Here is a 19,503-nt window from a genome sequence, read left to right as displayed (position 1 = left end):
AGTAACGAGGAGGCTTGCAGAGACGAGGAGGATAGTCTCTCATGGTGGGCTCAAGCGTAGGATGCTGTACCTTAGTTAACCGGTCATCCACAGAGGTCATGTAATCCAACAAGCGGGCCTGCGTCTCATGTTGGCGATTGAATTCCAGACGGAGCTCTGCTAGCTGGGTCACGTTGGTGGACTCGGTAGCCTGTAGAGTAGATAAGCGGGTATCCAGAGTTTGCATGAAGGAAACTAGCTGATCCTGGCTTTGACAAAGCGCAGCTAGCTCTCTCTGGACTGAGAATCGGGTATCAGCGGAGTCCATGGCCTGGGCTAACTGTTACGCCCACAGGGTGTGACAAGGTAAAGTGGACTCACTAGACCACTGATGGTGCAGTGGCGGCTGTATACCCGATACTCAAAAGACAGGAGAGTAGATCTCATAAACCAAAAGATATTTATTAACAAAAAGGAAACAGGTGTCAGAGGGAGAGAACCTCTGGATCACAGCACTGTACCACGTAGTGGAGCACCGGGCAAGGTGTACCCCTATACAGGGATTCCCCCATCACAACACCAGGTGGCCTGAATGCTACGAATCCAGGACCAGAGGACGACCCATACTGACAAACTAGCAACACAGTAGAATACTTGAGCTAGCTGGTGGGGACAATCCCAGAAGCTCCATGAAATCCAGCAAGGTAGTTTCCACTGGTAGCAGGGTCTGGAGGATTCCGTGAGGAGAGGCAAGACAACCTGGAGTGAGAACCGGAGAGACCAGAGAAGTCCAGAATGGGATTCACCAGAAGAGGACTCTGTGGAAATAGAGATATAAGTAAAGTGCAGAGCACAGCAGAGCGTGGCCTGAAGCTGCGGCAACAATCCAAAGAATGAACACATAGCCCAGGCACCTCCCTAAAGGGGAGGGTGCTTTTTATGCACAGAGCATCATAACACAGACCGCCCTAATAGCGAACAGGTGTCTTGCTGTTTCAAGCATGTGCAGGAAGCGGGGCGCGGCTCCTAAGAGCATTTCCAGGAGACCTGCCAAGAGGATGCAGGTTCTTAGCAGAGAAAGCCGCAGATCGTCTGGAGCCACGGACAGGGTGAGTAAGGCTGTGTGATAGGTGCCGGTCTCCCTGCACAGCGGAGACCGAACCTGCGGCTGAGGGCATGACAATAGGCCACTTCTGTCATTTTCAATTTGAATTTGTCCAAATTCAGCTTTATGTTTTTTTCTCTGCATCTGTCCAAAAATTGTATCATCTTCTGATCGTGATCCTTGATTGCAGATTCCATATTTTCACCTTCTCCCACTACTAGGATATCATCCGCTATTGTCTTCACTCCAGTAAGTCCTTCCAAATCCTGCATCAATTTCTGCTGGAATATCTCTGGAGCAGGTTTTAGTCCCATGGGCATTTTCAGCCATTTAAAGCGTCCAAATGGTGAAGAAAATGTTGTCAATAAACTTGAATCTTCAGTCAGGGCCACATGCCAGAATCCATTTTTTACATCACATACAGAAAATATTTTAGCCTTTGATAAATCTGGTAGAACATCATCTAATGTTGGCATTGGGTAATGATTTAGTTTCAGCGCCTTGTTGAGTGGCTTAGGATCAATACGTATTCTTAACTTGCCCGATGGTTTCTGCACTATGACCAAACTGCTGATCCAATCTGTGCTCTTATGGATTGGTGCTATCATGCCTCTTCTCTGTAGATCTTGCAGTTCTACTTTCAGCGGTTGCATTAACGCTACAGGCACTCTTCTTGTAGGTAATCTGGTGGGCTGCACTGTGTTGTCAATTTCTAGCCTATATTTACCTTCAAAGCATCCATCACCTTCAAATACATCAGCATACTCTGCTTTTATTTTCTGCATGTCCAAGTTGTGCTCTGCAATTAGTTTTGGATTTTTTTTTTTTTTTTCAAATAATATTTATTAACAATTTTTTTTTTTTAAACAAAACCAATATAATGCATTTGTGAAATATTAGTATGCATCTACATTAAAGAAAAGGAAGTGGTTGGGAGAAGGGGGGAAGGGGAAAAGGGGAACAGGAGGGGAAGAGGAAGGGACAGGGGAAACATAATAACAAAACAAGAAAGAACAAAACTAACAGATAAGCAATAACCTTGCTTTTTGGGCCACTGACCTAGTTAGGCCAGAAACAAATTGCCCTAATAAAGAAAGAAAACTTTTAACTTAGTTACTCGTCTTAATTTGATCGTCAACAACACCACAATCCACAGAAAAGATTACTGATTTTGGAATCTGAAGTTCCATTTATTCCATTTTTTTTCATATTTTTGTAAACATCCATTCGCTATAGCGAATTTAAGATCTAAGGAATTGTGAAGATTAAGATTGTCCACAACGTCAGGGAAACTCGGAGCCTCAGAGCTCTTCCACATCGCTGCAATTTTGTTTTTAACTATCAACAAGATATGGATTATTACAAACCTCATTGAGTAATGTAATTTTTCGATGTCCACTGACAGAAGAGCCGTCTGGGGAGTCAGGACAAAGTCCTCATTGAGCAGACTACTAATGTATTTGGAGACCTGCTTCCACAGGTTTGTTAATTTTGGACATGACCAAAATATGTGAAGTAAGTCCCCCTTGTTTCCACATCCCCTCCAACACAACGGTGAGGAGCTTCCGCCGAAATGAGTAATTCTATCTGGTGTAAGATACCACCTTGTAACTAATTTGTAATATGTCTCGTGGAGTGGAAGCGAGATATTAGAGGCATAAGTGTTTTTTAATGCTTCTTCGCACTGCTCGTCATCTATTTGTAGGCCTAGTGTTTTCCCCCATTTTTTTCATGTATTTGTTCTTTTTAAATGTATAGTCTTTATTGAAAATATTATATAGGAACTTAGTGCTCCAGAAAACTTTATGATCAAGATTTCTAAGCAATAAATATATTGGTTCGAATTTAGGAGAAGCCTTAGAAATGAAGATCTGAAGGCATTCTTTAACAATGAGGTACTGATTAAATTCTGATGAAGGGATATTAAATTTTTGTTTGATTTCTGAGAAATTTAGTAGTTTATTGTTTGCCAACAAGTCTCCTAATTTTTTTACTCCCTTTTGTTCCCATAATGTTGGAAATTTTTGTCCGAATAGAGAGGTTATTAATGAAATTGGTAGAATTTCCCCAATTGTTGTTTTATTTTTTCCCCCTGGGATTTTAGCTAATTTATCCCATGCTTGAAGAATGGCTGAGATAATCGGATGACTACGTTTATATTTGTCTAAATTTAGGGTATGTTTAATGAGAAGGTTTCCCAAAGAATCAGATTTATTTAAAGACAACTCCATATCGAGCCACACCGGGTTATCTTTTTTATTGAACCATCCCTGGCTATGTTTTATTAAATTAATTTTGTGGTATGCTTGTAAGTTCGGGAGACCTAATCCACCATTTCTTTTACTTTTGTAAAGGATGTCCCTAGATATTCTGGCTTTTTTCCCCCTCCAGACAAAAGACAGTATTTTTTTTTGACAGTTTTTGAAAAATTCTGAAGAAAACTTCAAAGGTAATGTTCTAAAGATGTACAGAATTTTTGGAAGTATCATTGATTTGACTGCTAGAACCCTACCCATCAACGATAACCCCACTTTACCCCATGATTGAAAATCTTTATTAATTACTGAAAGAATGTTCTCCCCATTAGTCTTGGCCAATTCGCTAACCCTTTTTGAAAAAGTAATTCCTAAATATGAAATCTGTTCCTCCTCCCAGGTAAAATCTACCATTTGTTTTATTGAATTAATGGTTTCTTCTTGTAAGTTGAGTTGGAGTATCTTTGATTTAATATTGTTTATCTTAAATAGAGAAATTTTAGAAAATTCCTCAAGTATTTCCAGGAGGTTTTTAATGGAATTGTGGGGGTCTGTTAGAGTTAGTAACATATCGTCTGCAAACAGGGATATTTTATATTGGTTGTTACCGATGTCCACTCCTAGAACATTCTTGTTAATACGAATCATTTCTGCTAAGGGTTCAATTGCCAGGGCAAACAACAGGGGGGACAGTGGGCAACCCTGTCTAGTTCCATTACTTATTGGGAAGGATTTTGATAAGTTGTTGTTAATGTATATTTTTGCACTGGGTATCGAGTAAAGCGCAAATACCGATGTGAGCCATTTATCATCAAAACCGAATTTCTCCATCACCATTTTAAGATACTGCCAATTTATTCGATCAAACGCCTTTTCGGCATCAAGTGTCAACAGGACAGATGAAGTACCATTGGCGTTAATTTTGCTGAGAATGTTGAGTAATCTCCTGGTGGCATCGGAGGTTTGTCTCCCCTCGATAAACCCAGATTGGTCATGTTTTATCACTTTTGGTAAGATTTCTTTTAACCTATTAGCTAAGATTTTCGAATAAACTTTAACGTCTGTGTTTATAAGCGAAATAGGCCTATAGTTTTTTATTTCGTCGATGTTGCTCTGTGGTTTTGGGATCATTATCAAAGTTGCCTCCAGCATTTCTTTGGGAAAAACACCTAAGCTTGATGCAGTGTTGAAAATATTAGTCATGTGAGGGGCCAATAGATCTGAGAAGATCCTGTAATATTCATTAACCAACCCATCTGGTCCTGGTGATTTTTGGAGTTTAAGGGATTTTATTGTATCTCTGACTTCAGATACTGTGATGGCCTTTGTTAAATTATCTAGATCTGATGATTCCACTGTTGGAAGGTGTAATTTACTAAGAAATGACCTAATTTCTTTTGGATCTGAAATGGGGGTTAAAGGATCATCCTTTAAGTTATATAATTTGTGGTAGAATGTAGCAAATTCTTCTGCTATGTTTGTTGGATGGTGGATCATATCCCCCGAACTATTTTTTATTTTATTTACTCTTTTATTTATCCTGTCTCTTTTAAGTTTGGCTAGCATGTATTTCGTCGGTTTATTAGTCTCGGAATAGTTCTTAAATTTTGATGCCTTAATTATTTTTTCATAGTCCTCCATAATAGCTTTATTTAATTGTTGTCTCAGTGCGAGTATGTCTTTGTAAACGCTTTGTGCGTCATTATTTGGGTTATTAAGATTATTTTCTTTTTCTCTGATTTTTTTCTGAATATTCATAATTTTTTCTCTTTGTTTTGCGTTATGTCTCGCTGAGATCTGAATTAATTTTCCCCTAATTACTGCTTTGTGGGCGTTCCATATCACAAATGGGTGTGTTTCACCATTTATGTTTTCTTTGAAATAATTTTGCAATGAGGTTTTAATTTCCTCTCTGTATTCTGGAACGTTCAGCAGGTAACTATTGCATTTCCACAAAGCAGAATTTTTAAGATATGGTCCAATCATGACTTCAGTTACTATGGGTGAGTGATCAGATATTGACCTGTCCAGAATAGTGGCTTTTTTTATTTTAGTTATAGTATATATTTCTGTTAGAAACAGGTCAATCCTGGACTCCGTTTTATGTACCAGTGAGAAGAAGGAAAACTCCCTCGAGGTAGAGTTTAAACATCTGAAAGTGTCAAATAACTCGTTACTGGTAATCCATTTGTCGAGATTAATAGAGGAACTACGTGAGGCAGAAGTAGAGTCAAGTTTCCCATCGGGGACCATATTAAAATCTCCCATAATGTATAATTCTCCTTGTTTACATTTATGGATTTTCCTCATAACCTTATTTAGGAAGCTTAGTTGTTTTGTATTAGGGGCATATATATTTACGATGGTACAAATTACCGCGTTAATTTGACAAATTAAAATATGAAATCTGCCATTTGTGTCTTTAACCTCTTCTATAAGTTGGAATGGAACAGTGTTTTTAACCAATGTAATCACTCCTGCCTTCCTTCCTTTGGTCAATGAAGAAAAGCAGTGTGAGAAGTTTTTATTTGAGAATGTGGGGTGATTACCTTCTCGGAGCTTTGTTTCCTGCAGGCATACAATTTCTGCCTGCAGTTGTTTAATCTCCTTCCAGACGGCACACCTCTTCCACGGACTGTTGAGTCCCCTGACGTTGTAGGACATGAATTTCAGTTGCATGTTGTGGACCGTTGACGATGCTGCAAGAAAAAACTTTAAACAAATTTAATACCTAAAGAATATCAAGATTGAACTAGAAATATAGAAAATAAAAGAGAAAAAAAAGAAAAGAAAAACCAGTTGTGTTGTTTAACTTCAAATAATCCAGTTCAATCGACCGATCTTCGTCCGTAAAGGGACCTTTGATCCAATGGGGGAAAAGTTTGTGTATTATAAAACTCCCACAATACCCCCTTAATTAGAGACCATCTTTTAACTAAAGCCTATTATAAAGGAGAGAAAAGGTTAGAAAAACTACCCAGTTCTGTCAATTTTGAGATCTAAAGAGGTTCAGACCCTCCTCTACTGAGTTAATGATCTTGAATTTGTCCTTATAATGGAATATAAGCTTTGTAGGGAAACCCCACTTGTATTGGATATGTTCCTCCTTGAGAATATCAGTCAGAGGTTTAATGGACCTGCGCGTATCCAATGTATGTTTAGAAAGGTCTATGAAGATTTTCAACCTATCATAAGGTTCCGGTAGGGATCCCTTATCTTTGACAAAATTCTGTATTTTTTCTTTAGTCCCGTAAAAATGTAAGCGGAGAATAGTGTCCCTAGGCTTCTCCTCTGATATTCCTTTTGGTTTAGGCAATCTATGGGCTCTGTCAATGCAAAGTTCCAGATTTGAGATATCGGGCAAAGCTTTTTTGAACACTGTTTTTACAAAGTCCGGAAGGTCTGACTGTTTTACTTCCTCCGGTATACCCCTTATTTTTAGATTATTCCTGCGACTCCTATCTTCAATGTCCGCTATTTTAAGCCTCATGTCATTTATTTCCTTTTTTAGTGCCATGTTTTGGGTAGTTAGGGACTCCGTTTTCTGTTCTAATTCGAATATTCTAGAGTCTTGCAGTTCCAGTTTTTTTGCAAAACCTTCACATACTTCTTCAAATATTGAATTGTGTTTAGCAAATCCGGCGTTTAGTTTGTCATCTATTAATGATATGATGGTTTGAAAAAATTCTTCTTGAATATTTGGTTTAACTGCCCCTATGTCCGAGTCCGGACGATCCCTTTTAGTGTTACCTATAGGTACTAATGGCTCCTCAGAAGCGGATCTTTTTGCTGACAAGGAAGTATCCATCGCCTGTACCCCAGCTGGGATAACAACAGGTGGAGAAGGGGCACCTTTAACTTTCACTTCTGTGTTTGTTTTTGTGCTGTTGGACCGTGTTGCAGGCACACTTTTTTGCAAAGCCATTTTTATGTTATTTGATTGCAACCCTGTTGCTTTATTTGATTTATAATCGTCCCCTTTTTGTGGGCAACTAGACTTGTCTGGGCTCAGCAAATTAGGTATGTCCACATATGATCTGGAAGCGTGTTTTTTTATTCCGGTTCTTTGCTCCATTTAATAAGTATTACGATTATAATGTGACCACAATCCCTTTATAGGTTACTTTTTGTGGGATCTCCCCAGAATTATTTTGTACAGTGATAATAGTATCTTCACATATGTTAGGTTTCTGTACTCAGGTTACCACTATGCAAGGCTAAGTGCACCTCCCCGCTCTGCTGCCACTGCCCAGCTCTGCCACAGTATGTGATAATCACTCTAACTTGTTTGTGCCTATATGCACACTAATTGATGTTATTTTGGTGGTACACAGCTCCAAAGTCCCCTCTGTTATATAGTCTTAGCCTCTCAGGATTTATACCCCTTACTTTATATGAAAGCAGTTGTTTATTCCACAGCTTTACTGCCCGCTCACTATTGCAGTACCTTCCGGATCACAGTGCACAATTCTTTAACAGCGCGCTGCTCCTTGCCAGCAGAGATAATCATTTATATTCCACAGCTTTGCTACCCGCACATTATTGCAGTATTTTCCGGCAAACAGTACACAGATTTATACCACAGCGCGGCTTCCGCTAATAAAGTTATCAGTGTTCCATAGCTGCGTGCTCCCAGCTTTAAATATGCTCGTCGGTACTAGGGGTGATTTCTGTAGCAGTCTTACCTTCTGCCTATTAAGGCGGTGCTGCTGTGTCCCCGGCACCAGTTCCTGCGGCCGCTACTGTAATGCTGTGATACTTTTGCAGGGGTTCTGCTACAGTGTGCCGTCCTCTCAGGCTGCGGTGACGGTTGCTCCTGGACCAGCTGTAGATCTCCGGATCCTGGCCTGAGAAGGCGGTGCTGCGGTGCTCGCGTCCTAGTTTGCTGTGTCCTCTAGTAATTAGCGGCAGGTCGCGGCTTCACATCTGGCGCGGAGGTGTCCTCTCCAGCGACGGCCGCAGCGGCAAAAGGTCTCCCTCCTGCCGCTGCAGCGGTCCGGAGCGGCCCCTCAGCTGTGATGAGGGGGGCTCTGGAGCGGCCCCCACGGTCCTGCGCCGCAATAATCGAACTGCAATCCTCCTGGCAGCCGGAGGTGTCTGGGGATATCCCCAGCAACAGGCTCTTTCTTCAGCTGCTTGTCACTGCTCAGCTCCAGTGTGTGAGAGCCTGTAGATGTTGTAATCCTTCAGGAGGGGAGACAAAGACTTCTCACAATGGCAGTGTCACCATGAGGTGCTTCTAGCACAGAAAGTTCAGATGTTCCTATCTCGGTTTCTGCTTTGCCTAGAGACCTGGTTTTGGTCTCATTTTAAGCTTTAGAAGTTAGGCTTTTGATTGAAGGCAAAATCTTGGCAAAAAAAGGTCTCAAAGTCACTTGACGCTTTGTTGTCAGGGTTTCTGTGAGAGCTTAAGACTCCTGCTTCCTCACATTGCAGCAGCCAGGACACGCCCCCTAGTTTTGGATTTTGTATATCCTGGGCAACTTCAACAGACATAATGTTCTGAGACTGTACTTTTATTAAGTCCATTGCCTGAACTGCTTTTACTCCCAGTAATGGTACATGGTTACCACCCCGTAACATGGTAAATTCAACTCTATAACTCTTTCTGTTACATGGGTTTCGTATTTTTAGCTTACATGTCCCCATTGGTTTCAGAACACTTTTGTTGTACATCACCAGTACCTTGTCAGTTGGCTCAACAGAAACCTGTTTGTTTAGCAGATCAAATGAAATTACATTGCAGCTTGCTCCACAATCCAGCTGAAATGGGCTTCTCATCCAACAAGAATGTTGCATAAAGCTGCTTGGCATCCTTCACTACTGATTGCCCGACTACATTGACTTTCTCTGTTGTAGACTGCATTTGTAGCTATGTAATGTCCTCTGCAGTGTCAGTGTCTGGTGTCACAGTGTGGAGCTGTCTGTACTGTTTGCCTCTTCCTTGCCTGCAGACAGCAGAGGAATGATTCTTCTTGCCACATGACCTGCAGGTTTCCCCATATGCTGGAAACTTGGTTTTGTCTCTCTCATGTCTTTTCCCACAATACTTGCAGTGGACAGTGTTTATAGGGTAGTCTGGTCCTGTCTTTCCTTTCATAGATACTGCATGTACCTTGTCATCATCATTCTCACTGGTGCCTGCCATCATCTTCAGGCTGTGCTTTGTGAGCTCAGCAGCCCTGCAGATTTGCATACATTTCTCTAAAGTCATGCCTTCCTCTCTCAGTAATCTTTCTTTGAGATGACTGTCCTTTATGCCACACACCATTCTGTCCTTGATTAGACTGTCCCTGATCTCTCCAAAGCCACATGTTTCTGCAAGTCTCCTCAGCTCTGTCAGATATCTATCCACATTTTCACCATCCTCCTGATGTCTTGTGAAAAACTTATATCTTTCCACTGTCTCATTCTTCTTTGGGTCACAGTGTTTATCAAATGCCTGCACAATGTCTGCTAGGAGGAGGTTGTCTGTGTCTGGGAGCAAGGTGTGGGCTAATTCTCTGCCATTTTCCCCAATTAGGTAATAAAACAGCTTTACTTTCCGTTTGTCATCAGTGGGGCCCACAGTCAGATCCACATACAGTGTAAACTCTTCCTTCCAATGTCTCCAAGTCTGGGACAGATTACATGAAGTGACATCCAGTCTCTGAGGGGGCTTCAGACCAGTCTCCATTTTTCTGTACTGTCAAGGAATCTGTACTTACAGTTGCAGTGATCTGTGCAGTTCCAGCCTCATATAAGCTCTAAGAATTTGCAGGTTCTGTGCCCGGCTGCCACCATGTTCTGTTTGATGAATCCTGTCATAAATCACACTCTCCAAGCTCTTTATTCACATCATGTCTCAACCTCCATTACATGAAATCCGAGTACAACAACATCCAACAAGTTCCAAACAAAGAATATAGAACACACATAAAAGTAGTGAGACCCCTAGAGGCCACATGAACATATAACATATTGCTACAATGTGAAACTCGACAGTCTATTCTTGTTCTTAGAAATGAAGGATATTACATGTGAGAAATTGCCAAGAAACTGAAGATTTCCTACAACGGTGTGTACTACTCCCTTCAGAGGAGAGCACAAACCGGCTCTAACTAGAGTAGAAAGAGAAGTGGGAGGCCCCGCTGCACAACTGAGCAACCAGACAAGTCCATTAGAATCTGTAGTTTGAGAAATGGACGCCTCACAGGTCCTCAACTGGCAGCTTCATTAAATAGTACACGCAAAATATCAGTGTCAACGTCTACAGTGAAGAGGTGACTCTGGGATGCTGGCCTTCAAGGCAGAGTGGTAAAGAAAAAGCCATATCTGAGACAGGCTAATAAAAGAAAAATATTAATATGGGCAAAAGAACACGGGCATTGGACAGAGGAAGGTTGTAAAAATGTGTTATGGACAGACAAATCCAAGTTTGAGGTGTTTGGATCACACAGAAGAACATTTGTGAGATGCAGAACAACTGAAAAGATGCTGGAAGAGTGCGTGACGCCATCTGTCAAGCATGGTGGAGGTAATGTGATGGTCTGGAGTTGCTTTGGTGCTGGTAAAGTTGGAGATTTGTACAAGGTAAAAGGGATGTTGAATAAGGAAGGCTATCACTCCATTTTGCAATGCCATGCCATACCCTGTGGACAGCGCTTGACTGGAGCCAATTTCATCCTACAACAGGACAATGACCCAAAGCACACCTCCAAATTATGCAAGAACTATTTAGGGAAGAAGCAAGCAGCTGGTATTCTATCTTTAATGGAGTGGCCAGCGCAGTCACCAGATCTCAACCCCATTGAGCTGTTGTGGGAGCAGCTTGACCGTATGGTGCAAAAAGTGCCCATCAACCAAACCAACTTGTGGGAGGGGCTTCTGGAAGCATGGGGCAAAATTTCTCCAGATTACCTCAGCAAATTAAGTGCTAGAATGCCAAAGGTCAATTCATTTGGAAACTCTTTTGATTAATAAAAGTATGAGATTTCATGGAAAACTACACCATCTGGGTAATTTCGCAATGCATCCTGGGAACGGAAGCTGGCGGCAGCCGCGCGCGCATGGACACAGCTTCGCTGGACGCCGGAGGGTGAGTATATAACTATTTTTTATTTTAATTATTGTTAACAGGGATATGGTGCCCACACTGCTGTATACTACGTGGGCTGTGTTATAAACTGCGTGGGCTGCGTTATATACTACATGGCTGCTATATACTACGTGGGCAGTATTATATACTATGTGGGCAATGTTATATACTGTGTGGGCTGAGTTATATACTGCATGGCTGCTATATACTACGTGGGCTGTGTTATATACTATGTGGGCAATGTTATATACTGCGTGGGCAGTGTTGTATACTGTTTGGGCAGTGTTATATACTGCGTGGGCAGTGTTATATACTGCGTGGGCTGTGTTATATACTGCGTGGGCTGTGTTATATACTGTTTGGGTTGTGTTATATACTGCATGGCCTTTATTAACGCATCGGGTATTCAAGAATATGTCGTGGCCTGTGCTATATACTATGTGGGCGCTATATACATACATACATATTCTAGAATTCTAGAATACCATCTAGTGTATATATATATATATATATATATATATATATATATATATATAATATAAATTTTCTTTTTTTAAGAACATTTTGATTTAGTTTTTGTTCGTCATCTTGGGAGAACTTGAACCTGAGAAAAGAAATTTAGATATCTTGCAATTTTATTATAATTCAAAGGGAAAATAAACTCCAAGCGAATGTGGCGCTAATCACTTTAGGATTAGGATTTTTTGAAAAAAAAAAACAAAATAAACAAACATACAAAAGCACTATAATCACATCACTTTATAGTGCTTTTGTATGTTTGTTTGTTTTTTTTTGCACCTAATGAAGGCTGCACTGTAAAAATAGCATCCGAAACGTGTGTTGCTGTATTTAAAAAATATATATATAAAATATATTTTTTTCCTTTTTTTTGTTTTGAGAAAATAAATGAACTTTTATTAACATTTTTTCAATGGAAGTGGATATATTCATAAAATCCTAAGGTGCTTAGTGCCACATTTGCTTGGAGTTTATTTTCCCTTTGAATTCACGTGGATCCGAAGCAGGATCAACACATATAGTTCTCCAAAGTGAGCTGCACACTTTATTGGATTATACAAGATACAGGGAAGAGTTGCCTAAAGAATTGATTCCTTGAGAATCTGGAAGTGCATTTCTTACCGAATGAAGGTGAGAATAACCACAACTAAAATAGATTTTTTTTACTATTGTTAAAACGTATTATGCTCAGGTGAAGCGCCGCCTCTTTCGCTAAACCAGGGTATTTCTAAAGAATTTTATTATAAAGCTGAATATGAAAAAAAAACAAATATAGAACACTAAACCTGATTTAAAAAGTAGGTAATTTTCTGATGAAATATTCCCTTTAAATTCTAAACTGTTCTATGATTGGACCGTAAGTAAAAGCCTATTATTTGATGGTGATGACAATATAAGGACTGTGACCATCTCCCAATTACTTTCATGATGATGACAGTAGTTAACTTACGATACATACAATAATAGATATGGACACAATGAAATGTATGCAGTATAATATTCAGCAGCCTCACGCAGATTTTACCGTCATGGTTCTGTTTTTCAGGCACCTTTGTGCTGCTAATCACCTTCTTTGCATTTCTGCACTGTTGGCTGAACGCCTTCGCCGAGATGCTCCGCTTTGCAGATCGTATGTTTTATAAGGTGACTGCACTTTTCTTCGGACGCAGTGGTTTGTGCATGGTATGGCCTTATGATAAAGCTCCTGTTCTCTTTTTCTGCAGGACTGGTGGAACTCCACATCCTTCTCTAACTACTACCGCACGTGGAATGTGGTCGTCCATGACTGGCTGTATTGCTATGTCTATCAGGATCTGCTGTGGGTAAGGACTATAGCATGGGACTATTAGGAACGTCTGGAGATGTGAGCCTGTACTCAGCAAGTGACGGATTCCTGTTTTTCAGCTGTTGAAGAAGCGTTTCCGCACAGCAGTGATGCTGTCAGTGTTCCTCATCTCCGCCTCTGTACATGAATTTGTTTTGACATTGTCGCTTGGTTTCTTTTACCCAGTCATGTTCTGCCTTTTTGCTATTTTTGGAGGTATATAAATCCATGTTTGTTTGTTTTTCCTTCATAATTGTGGTGTTAGCTGCAGTTGTATAAAGAGAAGAAAGGGGGCACACATGAACGCATGACCCTATTAAAGGGGTTTTCCACTGCTGAGACAACCCCCATCTGAATCTGTATGCTTGCCAACAGTAAAAAAAACTCCTCTTCTCACCGCCGGTGCTGGCTCCATTCCAGTGGTGTCGGCACTGGCTCTCCCGAAGCTCGATTCACATTATGTCACGTGATCTCTGTGCCCAATCATCACTGCCTCTCCCGAGGCTCGATTCACATTATGTCACGTGATCTCTGTGCCCAATCATCACTGGCTCTCCCGAGGCTTGATTCACATTATGTCACGTGATCTCTGTACCCAATCATCACTGGCTGTCCCGAGGCTTAATTCACATTATGTCACGTGATCTCTGTGCCCAATCATCACTGGCTCTCCTGAGGCTCGATTCACATTGGGCACAGGGATCACGTGACATAATCAGTGCTGGCTTCACTCTCCCCGGCTTCGGACAAATTGGGCATGAAGAGGAGGTGAGCGGGCAGCCAGGGTTACCCTTCCTCTCACTCACTTATTCACAATCATTGCTATTCTCCTTGGAGATTCTCACAACCCAATAGCAAACACAATGGGACCAACCAGGGCCAGGTTCCTCTTTCCAAGAGCAGCGAACTAGTGGGATGATCTGCTTTTATGTTATATGCTTATGGTTAGCTAAAAATACTATCCGTTCTTTGTTTCGTAGAGTTGAGCAAAACTTCCCACAAGACCCTGATCCAGTGACCATCTCAGTTCTCTGTCGCTGATGGGTCAGAGCACTTTGAACTTTTTACTACTTTCCGGCATTCTGGGTGTCTCTTCTGATTGACAGGCCACCACACCATCATGCCATGGACTACTGACATGGTCTCTGGACCTGTGTCCTGCCAATCGTTTTGCTAAACTGTAATCTTCAATGTTTAGGTATTACTTACACCTAAATTTCACAGTTTCCCTTTGGCTGCTATTACAGTATGTTCAGATGCAATGGACGGTCAATCAATAATAAATACCATGGACGTGCAGGGTCATACATAAGTCATGAGGCTCCATATCAGGAGCTCTAATAACATCTGCTCAAAAAAATAAAATTGATGTGGCACAGAAGAGCAGATTTCATAACTTTGCCGCCCTTACAGGGTATTTTTTCTCCTATAGATTCTCCTTTCATTGCCCCCATAAAGTATGATGCCAACAAAAGTGCCCACAAAACACTGATACCCACACAGTGAATTCCCGCACAGCATAATTACACTACTGTGTATCTCTCTAGTCTGTCTCTAATCAGGAAGTATTATAACCATCTTTTATCTAAACCCTGCCCCCTCCCATATTAGGGCTGTTCCCAAACATTTAACTGATCCTAAACCTGTATAACTTCCTATATCTAGTGTGCTCAAAACTGCACTTTTCCTTTCTTAAATCTAACAATCAAACTTCTGCTATACCTTAGGTCCTATATTCTATGCCATACCTAAACTTATCCTTAAATGTCTTGCATGAAATGGATTTTACATCCACAATAACTTACATTAGTGCCTATGAAATCCTATGTATTTTCACAATTACATTACTCATATAATACAATAAAACCACGTCATCACACCTATTAAAATACAGTAACCTCACATTTTGGGAAACATCGTCTTTCAGGAGGAAGGCACCTAACCGTTTCTGTAAGACTCTTATTATTATTATTAGACATCTTCCACTTTATATAATATTCATCATGTCTCACTTTTTCCCTTTACTTATAAGTTATAACCAGCTCGGTCAAACTGAGCCAGGTGGGGCAATGCATTGTGAGCATCACACAACCAGGTGCCTGCAGCTCCCACCCCACAGTCAGGAGGCACCTTCCATGGTCAGCCAGGTGCCATACATGAGAAGCACGCACCCTTTTGTCTTGTTCCCACCTAGTTTTTCAAACTTCAGTATATTTTATCTGAAATACTACAAAGTTTCAGAATAAACTAGCTCTGTGAAATATGGAGCTTTTCATGCTCTCAGTAGTTCTGTGCATATGATGGATCCCTCTTTAGGCCACACAATTTAGGTAAACATTGTCAGTTTTGGTATGATCTATCCCCAACTAATGTATAAGAAGGCAGCCTCAATAGCAGACATTTAATTTCATTGTGATCTCGGTATTTGAAAGCCATTTATCTATTCTTTCCCATTGAAGCAAGCGGGCATGCTCAGTCCATGTTAGCATGCATGTTTATGGGAACCAGTGGCGGTGCTTTTATTACAGACTTCTCTCATGCTTCTTGTATCTTTCCAGTATGTTTTAATTTCATGATGAATGATAGTCGGACCAGCCCGGTGTGGAACGTGATGATGTGGACCTTCCTCTTCATTGGCCAGGGAATCCAGCTGTGCTTGTACTGTCAGGAGTGGTACGCCCAGATCCACTGCCCCCTCACAGAGGTAAATCTGGAACCTATTAGGAGATTCGAGATGACCGAATTAGGATTCAGATCATCAGTCGGGCTCTGTTATTGTAGACCTGTATGTTCTACTGTAAAACTTTGGTGCTTTTCCGAGAAAACATAGTTTGAAATGGCGGAAGGGAACGAGGCGACGGTGAGTTTGATAGGATCTTCATGTCTGTTGAAATATTGCTTGGACATGAGATATAGAAAAAAGAAACTCTTCCATCAATAACAATTGGGAAGCGATGTTACTTTTCTTTTTTCTTTATCCAAGAAGCAGGGCCGCGCTCTCGTCTAGTGTCCACCACTTGCCTAGATTGACAAGTCTCTCCCTGTGTGTATACGGTGCGACCGGTCAGGGAAAGGTTGTCAAAAACATACTGTACCTATGGGATTAGTCATCCTTGTTACCGTCTCTGTAACGCTCATGCCGAGACTGGTTGGCGCGGGCGTCTGAGGGTGTGGCCCCACTGGACCACAGACAAACCTTCCCTGGAAGGGGCGTAACTACGTAACTTCCTAGGTGTTCGCTGGAGCCTCTGATGGTGAGGTCAGACTTGTGCAGTAGGAAGCTACCAGGTACCACTCCAGGGTGGAGTCGGACTGTGGATGCTGATCCCACCGGGGACAAGACATGGGCAGGCAGGCACGGTTGTGACACTGGCTGAAGGACGGGTACGGCAGAGGCCCTGACGGGCAGACTGGCTTACTGGAGATACAGGAAAGCAGACGGGCACGGCTGGCACTCTGGCTGGCACTCTGGCAGACAGGGCTGATAATCTGGTAGGAACTGATATACAGGCGGGTGTATGGAAACAGGTAAGAACCTGTTCAGACTGGAGAACATAAATAAACAGGTAGAGACCTGTACGGCAAGTTGCTGAACAGAGGTAGAGCAAGAGCGAATGCAAACCAGGATCACAGGAGGCGGAGTAAGAGCAGGAGGTGGAGCTAAGAGCAGAGAAGGAGAAGGTAGAGATAAGAGCAGAGAAGGTGCAGAGCCACAGATTGTGGCGAGCAAAGCTGAGAGGCACAGAACCACAGGTTGTGGCAGAACTGAGCAGAAAAGCACAGAGCCACAGGTAGTGGCGAACAGAGCAGAGAGGTGCAGAGCCACTGATAGTGGCAAACAGAGCAGAGAGGTAACGCAGAGGAAAACACAGCTGAGTGAGAATGGTAAACAAACAAAGAAGGAACAGGAACGGACATAGACCAGAGTACAGACACAGAAGTAACGGAACACAGATAAAGGCCTGCAAATTGCAGCCCTCAGAGATAGGAAACAGCACTTGCTACTGAGCTGCCAGGTCATGTCTGAGGGAAATAGTTTGCTCAGGCATCCTCCAATGGGTGAGGATGCCTTAAGTATCAGGGGCCTCTAGGCCATTGGCCGGGGACACCTTAGGGAGGTGCACACAGTCTCAATAAGAATCCGGAGTTGCTGGCGCCACCCCCCCTATGCACACAGCCAGGAAGTGTACACAGAGCAAGCGGCCATGGACCACATGGCATGGAGCCGGCAGCAGACAGATCTCACAGCATGGCACTGGGTGAGTGAGTTGATGTGACAGGCAGGTGGGGAATGAAAGGCCATGCAGTGATGCCGGCAGGGTTGTTACAGTCTGCAACTATGTTTTGTCTGAGTTGTCAAAGTATTTCAGAATACAACCTAGTAACAAACCACAAAGCAATATAGATAGGGTGTACTTCGATTTGCCAACCAACAGAGAAAAAAAAAACAACCCTTAAAATTAACCTTACTATTTCTCATTAAAAATCTCAAAAATATATATATATTTTTTAAAAATTACAAAATATTGCAAACACCTCTCGGGTCTTTTCCACATAGGGGAATACTCCAGGGATGGGACAGTTTGGCGGTATAGTATCACAATCCTATACTAACCCTAGTAGGTCCCTGTTACACTGTTCACCTTACTGACAGTGGAGGTTGGCACCCTATAATTCGATGTGGCACCCTATAATTCGATGTGGCACCCCTGCACCACGTCGACTGTCCCTTATAACCCTATATAGGGGAGCGATGTCTCCTGCTTTGGGCCTCCCTCTACTAAGGTTTTTGCACTTCATAGAGCATATGGATGGAGGTCACTTTCATTACACAAACCATTCAACTATATTTTACAACCTGTTTTTTCTGTTTTTGCAGAAAACATTCTGGGGACTGATCACCCCGCGCTCATGGTCATGTCCTTTGTGATTGGAGAGACTTGGGAAGTTGCTGGAAATGTGCAGAATCTCTATCTCCAAATGTCTGGATTGTGAAGACCACAGACTGTTCTTATAACCTGTATTTCCTGATTTAGGAACGTTTACTCCAATTTAACTGAGATCTGAAAGCCTAAATTGATGACATTACACTGGATATTCCTCCTGTTTTACAGCGATGTAGAAAATGTATCATGACAATAACATTTCTGATAACCAATTGTTGTGAAAGACGAGAAATATTCTGGATACTTCATGGAATGGTTCAGGGAGTTGAGACATAGGTGGGTACATACAGTATGCCATGGATGCATTCCAGGGAACGTATTCTCAGAAAATGACATTGATTAAGGTTTTTTGTGGTTTAAATAAATTTTGTAACAAAGTTTTGTCTTTTATTTATGTTATTCTGTATTATGGCCACTGGGCTGTTTTACACTCTCTGGGCCGATGCATCACAGCTGATTTTATGTTAGAATTCTGAAGTAAATGGCTTTGAAAAGTATTACAATTTTGGCTCAACTCTAGGTGCTGCTAAAATTTTATGACTTTTAGCATAGTCATCTCTGGAGTAAACACGTGGTGACGAGTCTTGTCAAACTAATGACGCAGTACAAATCTTACTCCAACAGGGACTGGAATAAGATTTGTGTTGAGAATCACGTCACTTGTCACATACTCCTGATTCACCACAAGCTGAAGAGGTACACGCCTCTTAATGAATCGGGAACCTCGCACTCCACCTTGCCCCCTCATCAAGATCAACGCGAAGAATGCCAGTCTTGATGAATATGGGCCATACTTCTTATTTTATACAGAAGACTTTTCAGCAGCCTCAATATCATCATTGACTGGATTACTAGATGCTTCAATACGAAAAATGAGTTCTGAGACTATCTGCTGCTAATGTGCACGAGGATTTCCTGAATGAGCAGAACTAACAGTCTAGAATATCGTTTCTCCTTATGGAGAGTGACATACCATCTCTGGCTTGTCAAGGTAAGGAGGCTTATTCGCCGTGCAATGCTCCTCTGGGAAATATAATATGCAAATTGCCTCTTTTGAGAAAAAGAGGACTTAAACTCTATAGCGTCACCTGTTGGAAGTAGCGATCCTTCAAGTCACAATCAACCCTTTAAACGAGTCGTTTAAAGGGTTGATTGTGACTTGTAGGATCGCTACTTCCAACAGGTGGCGCTATAGAGCTTAAGTCCTCTTTTTCTCAAAAGAGGCAATTTGCACAGTCTAGAATAGGCACAGTGGTCAATGTAAAAGGGCAAGAATCCAAAGTTTTCCTGACCTAAGC

General features: G+C 41.7%; 1 protein-coding gene across 4 annotated transcripts in view; it reads left to right on the top strand.

Moving 5' to 3' along the window:
• The window catches only part of SOAT2 (sterol O-acyltransferase 2), a 91,913-nt gene extending 73,331 nt beyond the window's left edge, over positions 1-18,582 (top strand). For 3 of the 4 annotated variants that reach the window (XM_069758785.1, XM_069758783.1, XM_069758786.1), the window contains 5 exons: positions 12,981-13,078; positions 13,159-13,257; positions 13,340-13,475; positions 15,818-15,963; positions 18,139-18,582. In XM_069758785.1, the coding sequence (XP_069614886.1) occupies positions 12,981-13,078; positions 13,159-13,257; positions 13,340-13,475; positions 15,818-15,963; positions 18,139-18,189 (530 nt within the window). In that variant the 3' untranslated portion in view covers positions 18,190-18,582. The remainder of the gene's footprint in view (positions 1-12,980; positions 13,079-13,158; positions 13,258-13,339; positions 13,476-15,817; positions 15,964-18,138) is intronic. The other variant, XM_069758784.1, reaches the window with a different exon arrangement.
• Positions 18,583-19,503: the final 921 nt, after the last annotated feature.

Source organism: Ranitomeya imitator, chromosome 3 (genome assembly GCF_032444005.1).
Source record: "Ranitomeya imitator isolate aRanImi1 chromosome 3, aRanImi1.pri, whole genome shotgun sequence".
Classification (NCBI taxonomy): Eukaryota; Metazoa; Chordata; class Amphibia; order Anura; family Dendrobatidae; genus Ranitomeya; species Ranitomeya imitator.
Note: the sequence above shows the minus strand (reverse complement) of the source record. Positions and strands in the feature narration are given on the sequence as shown.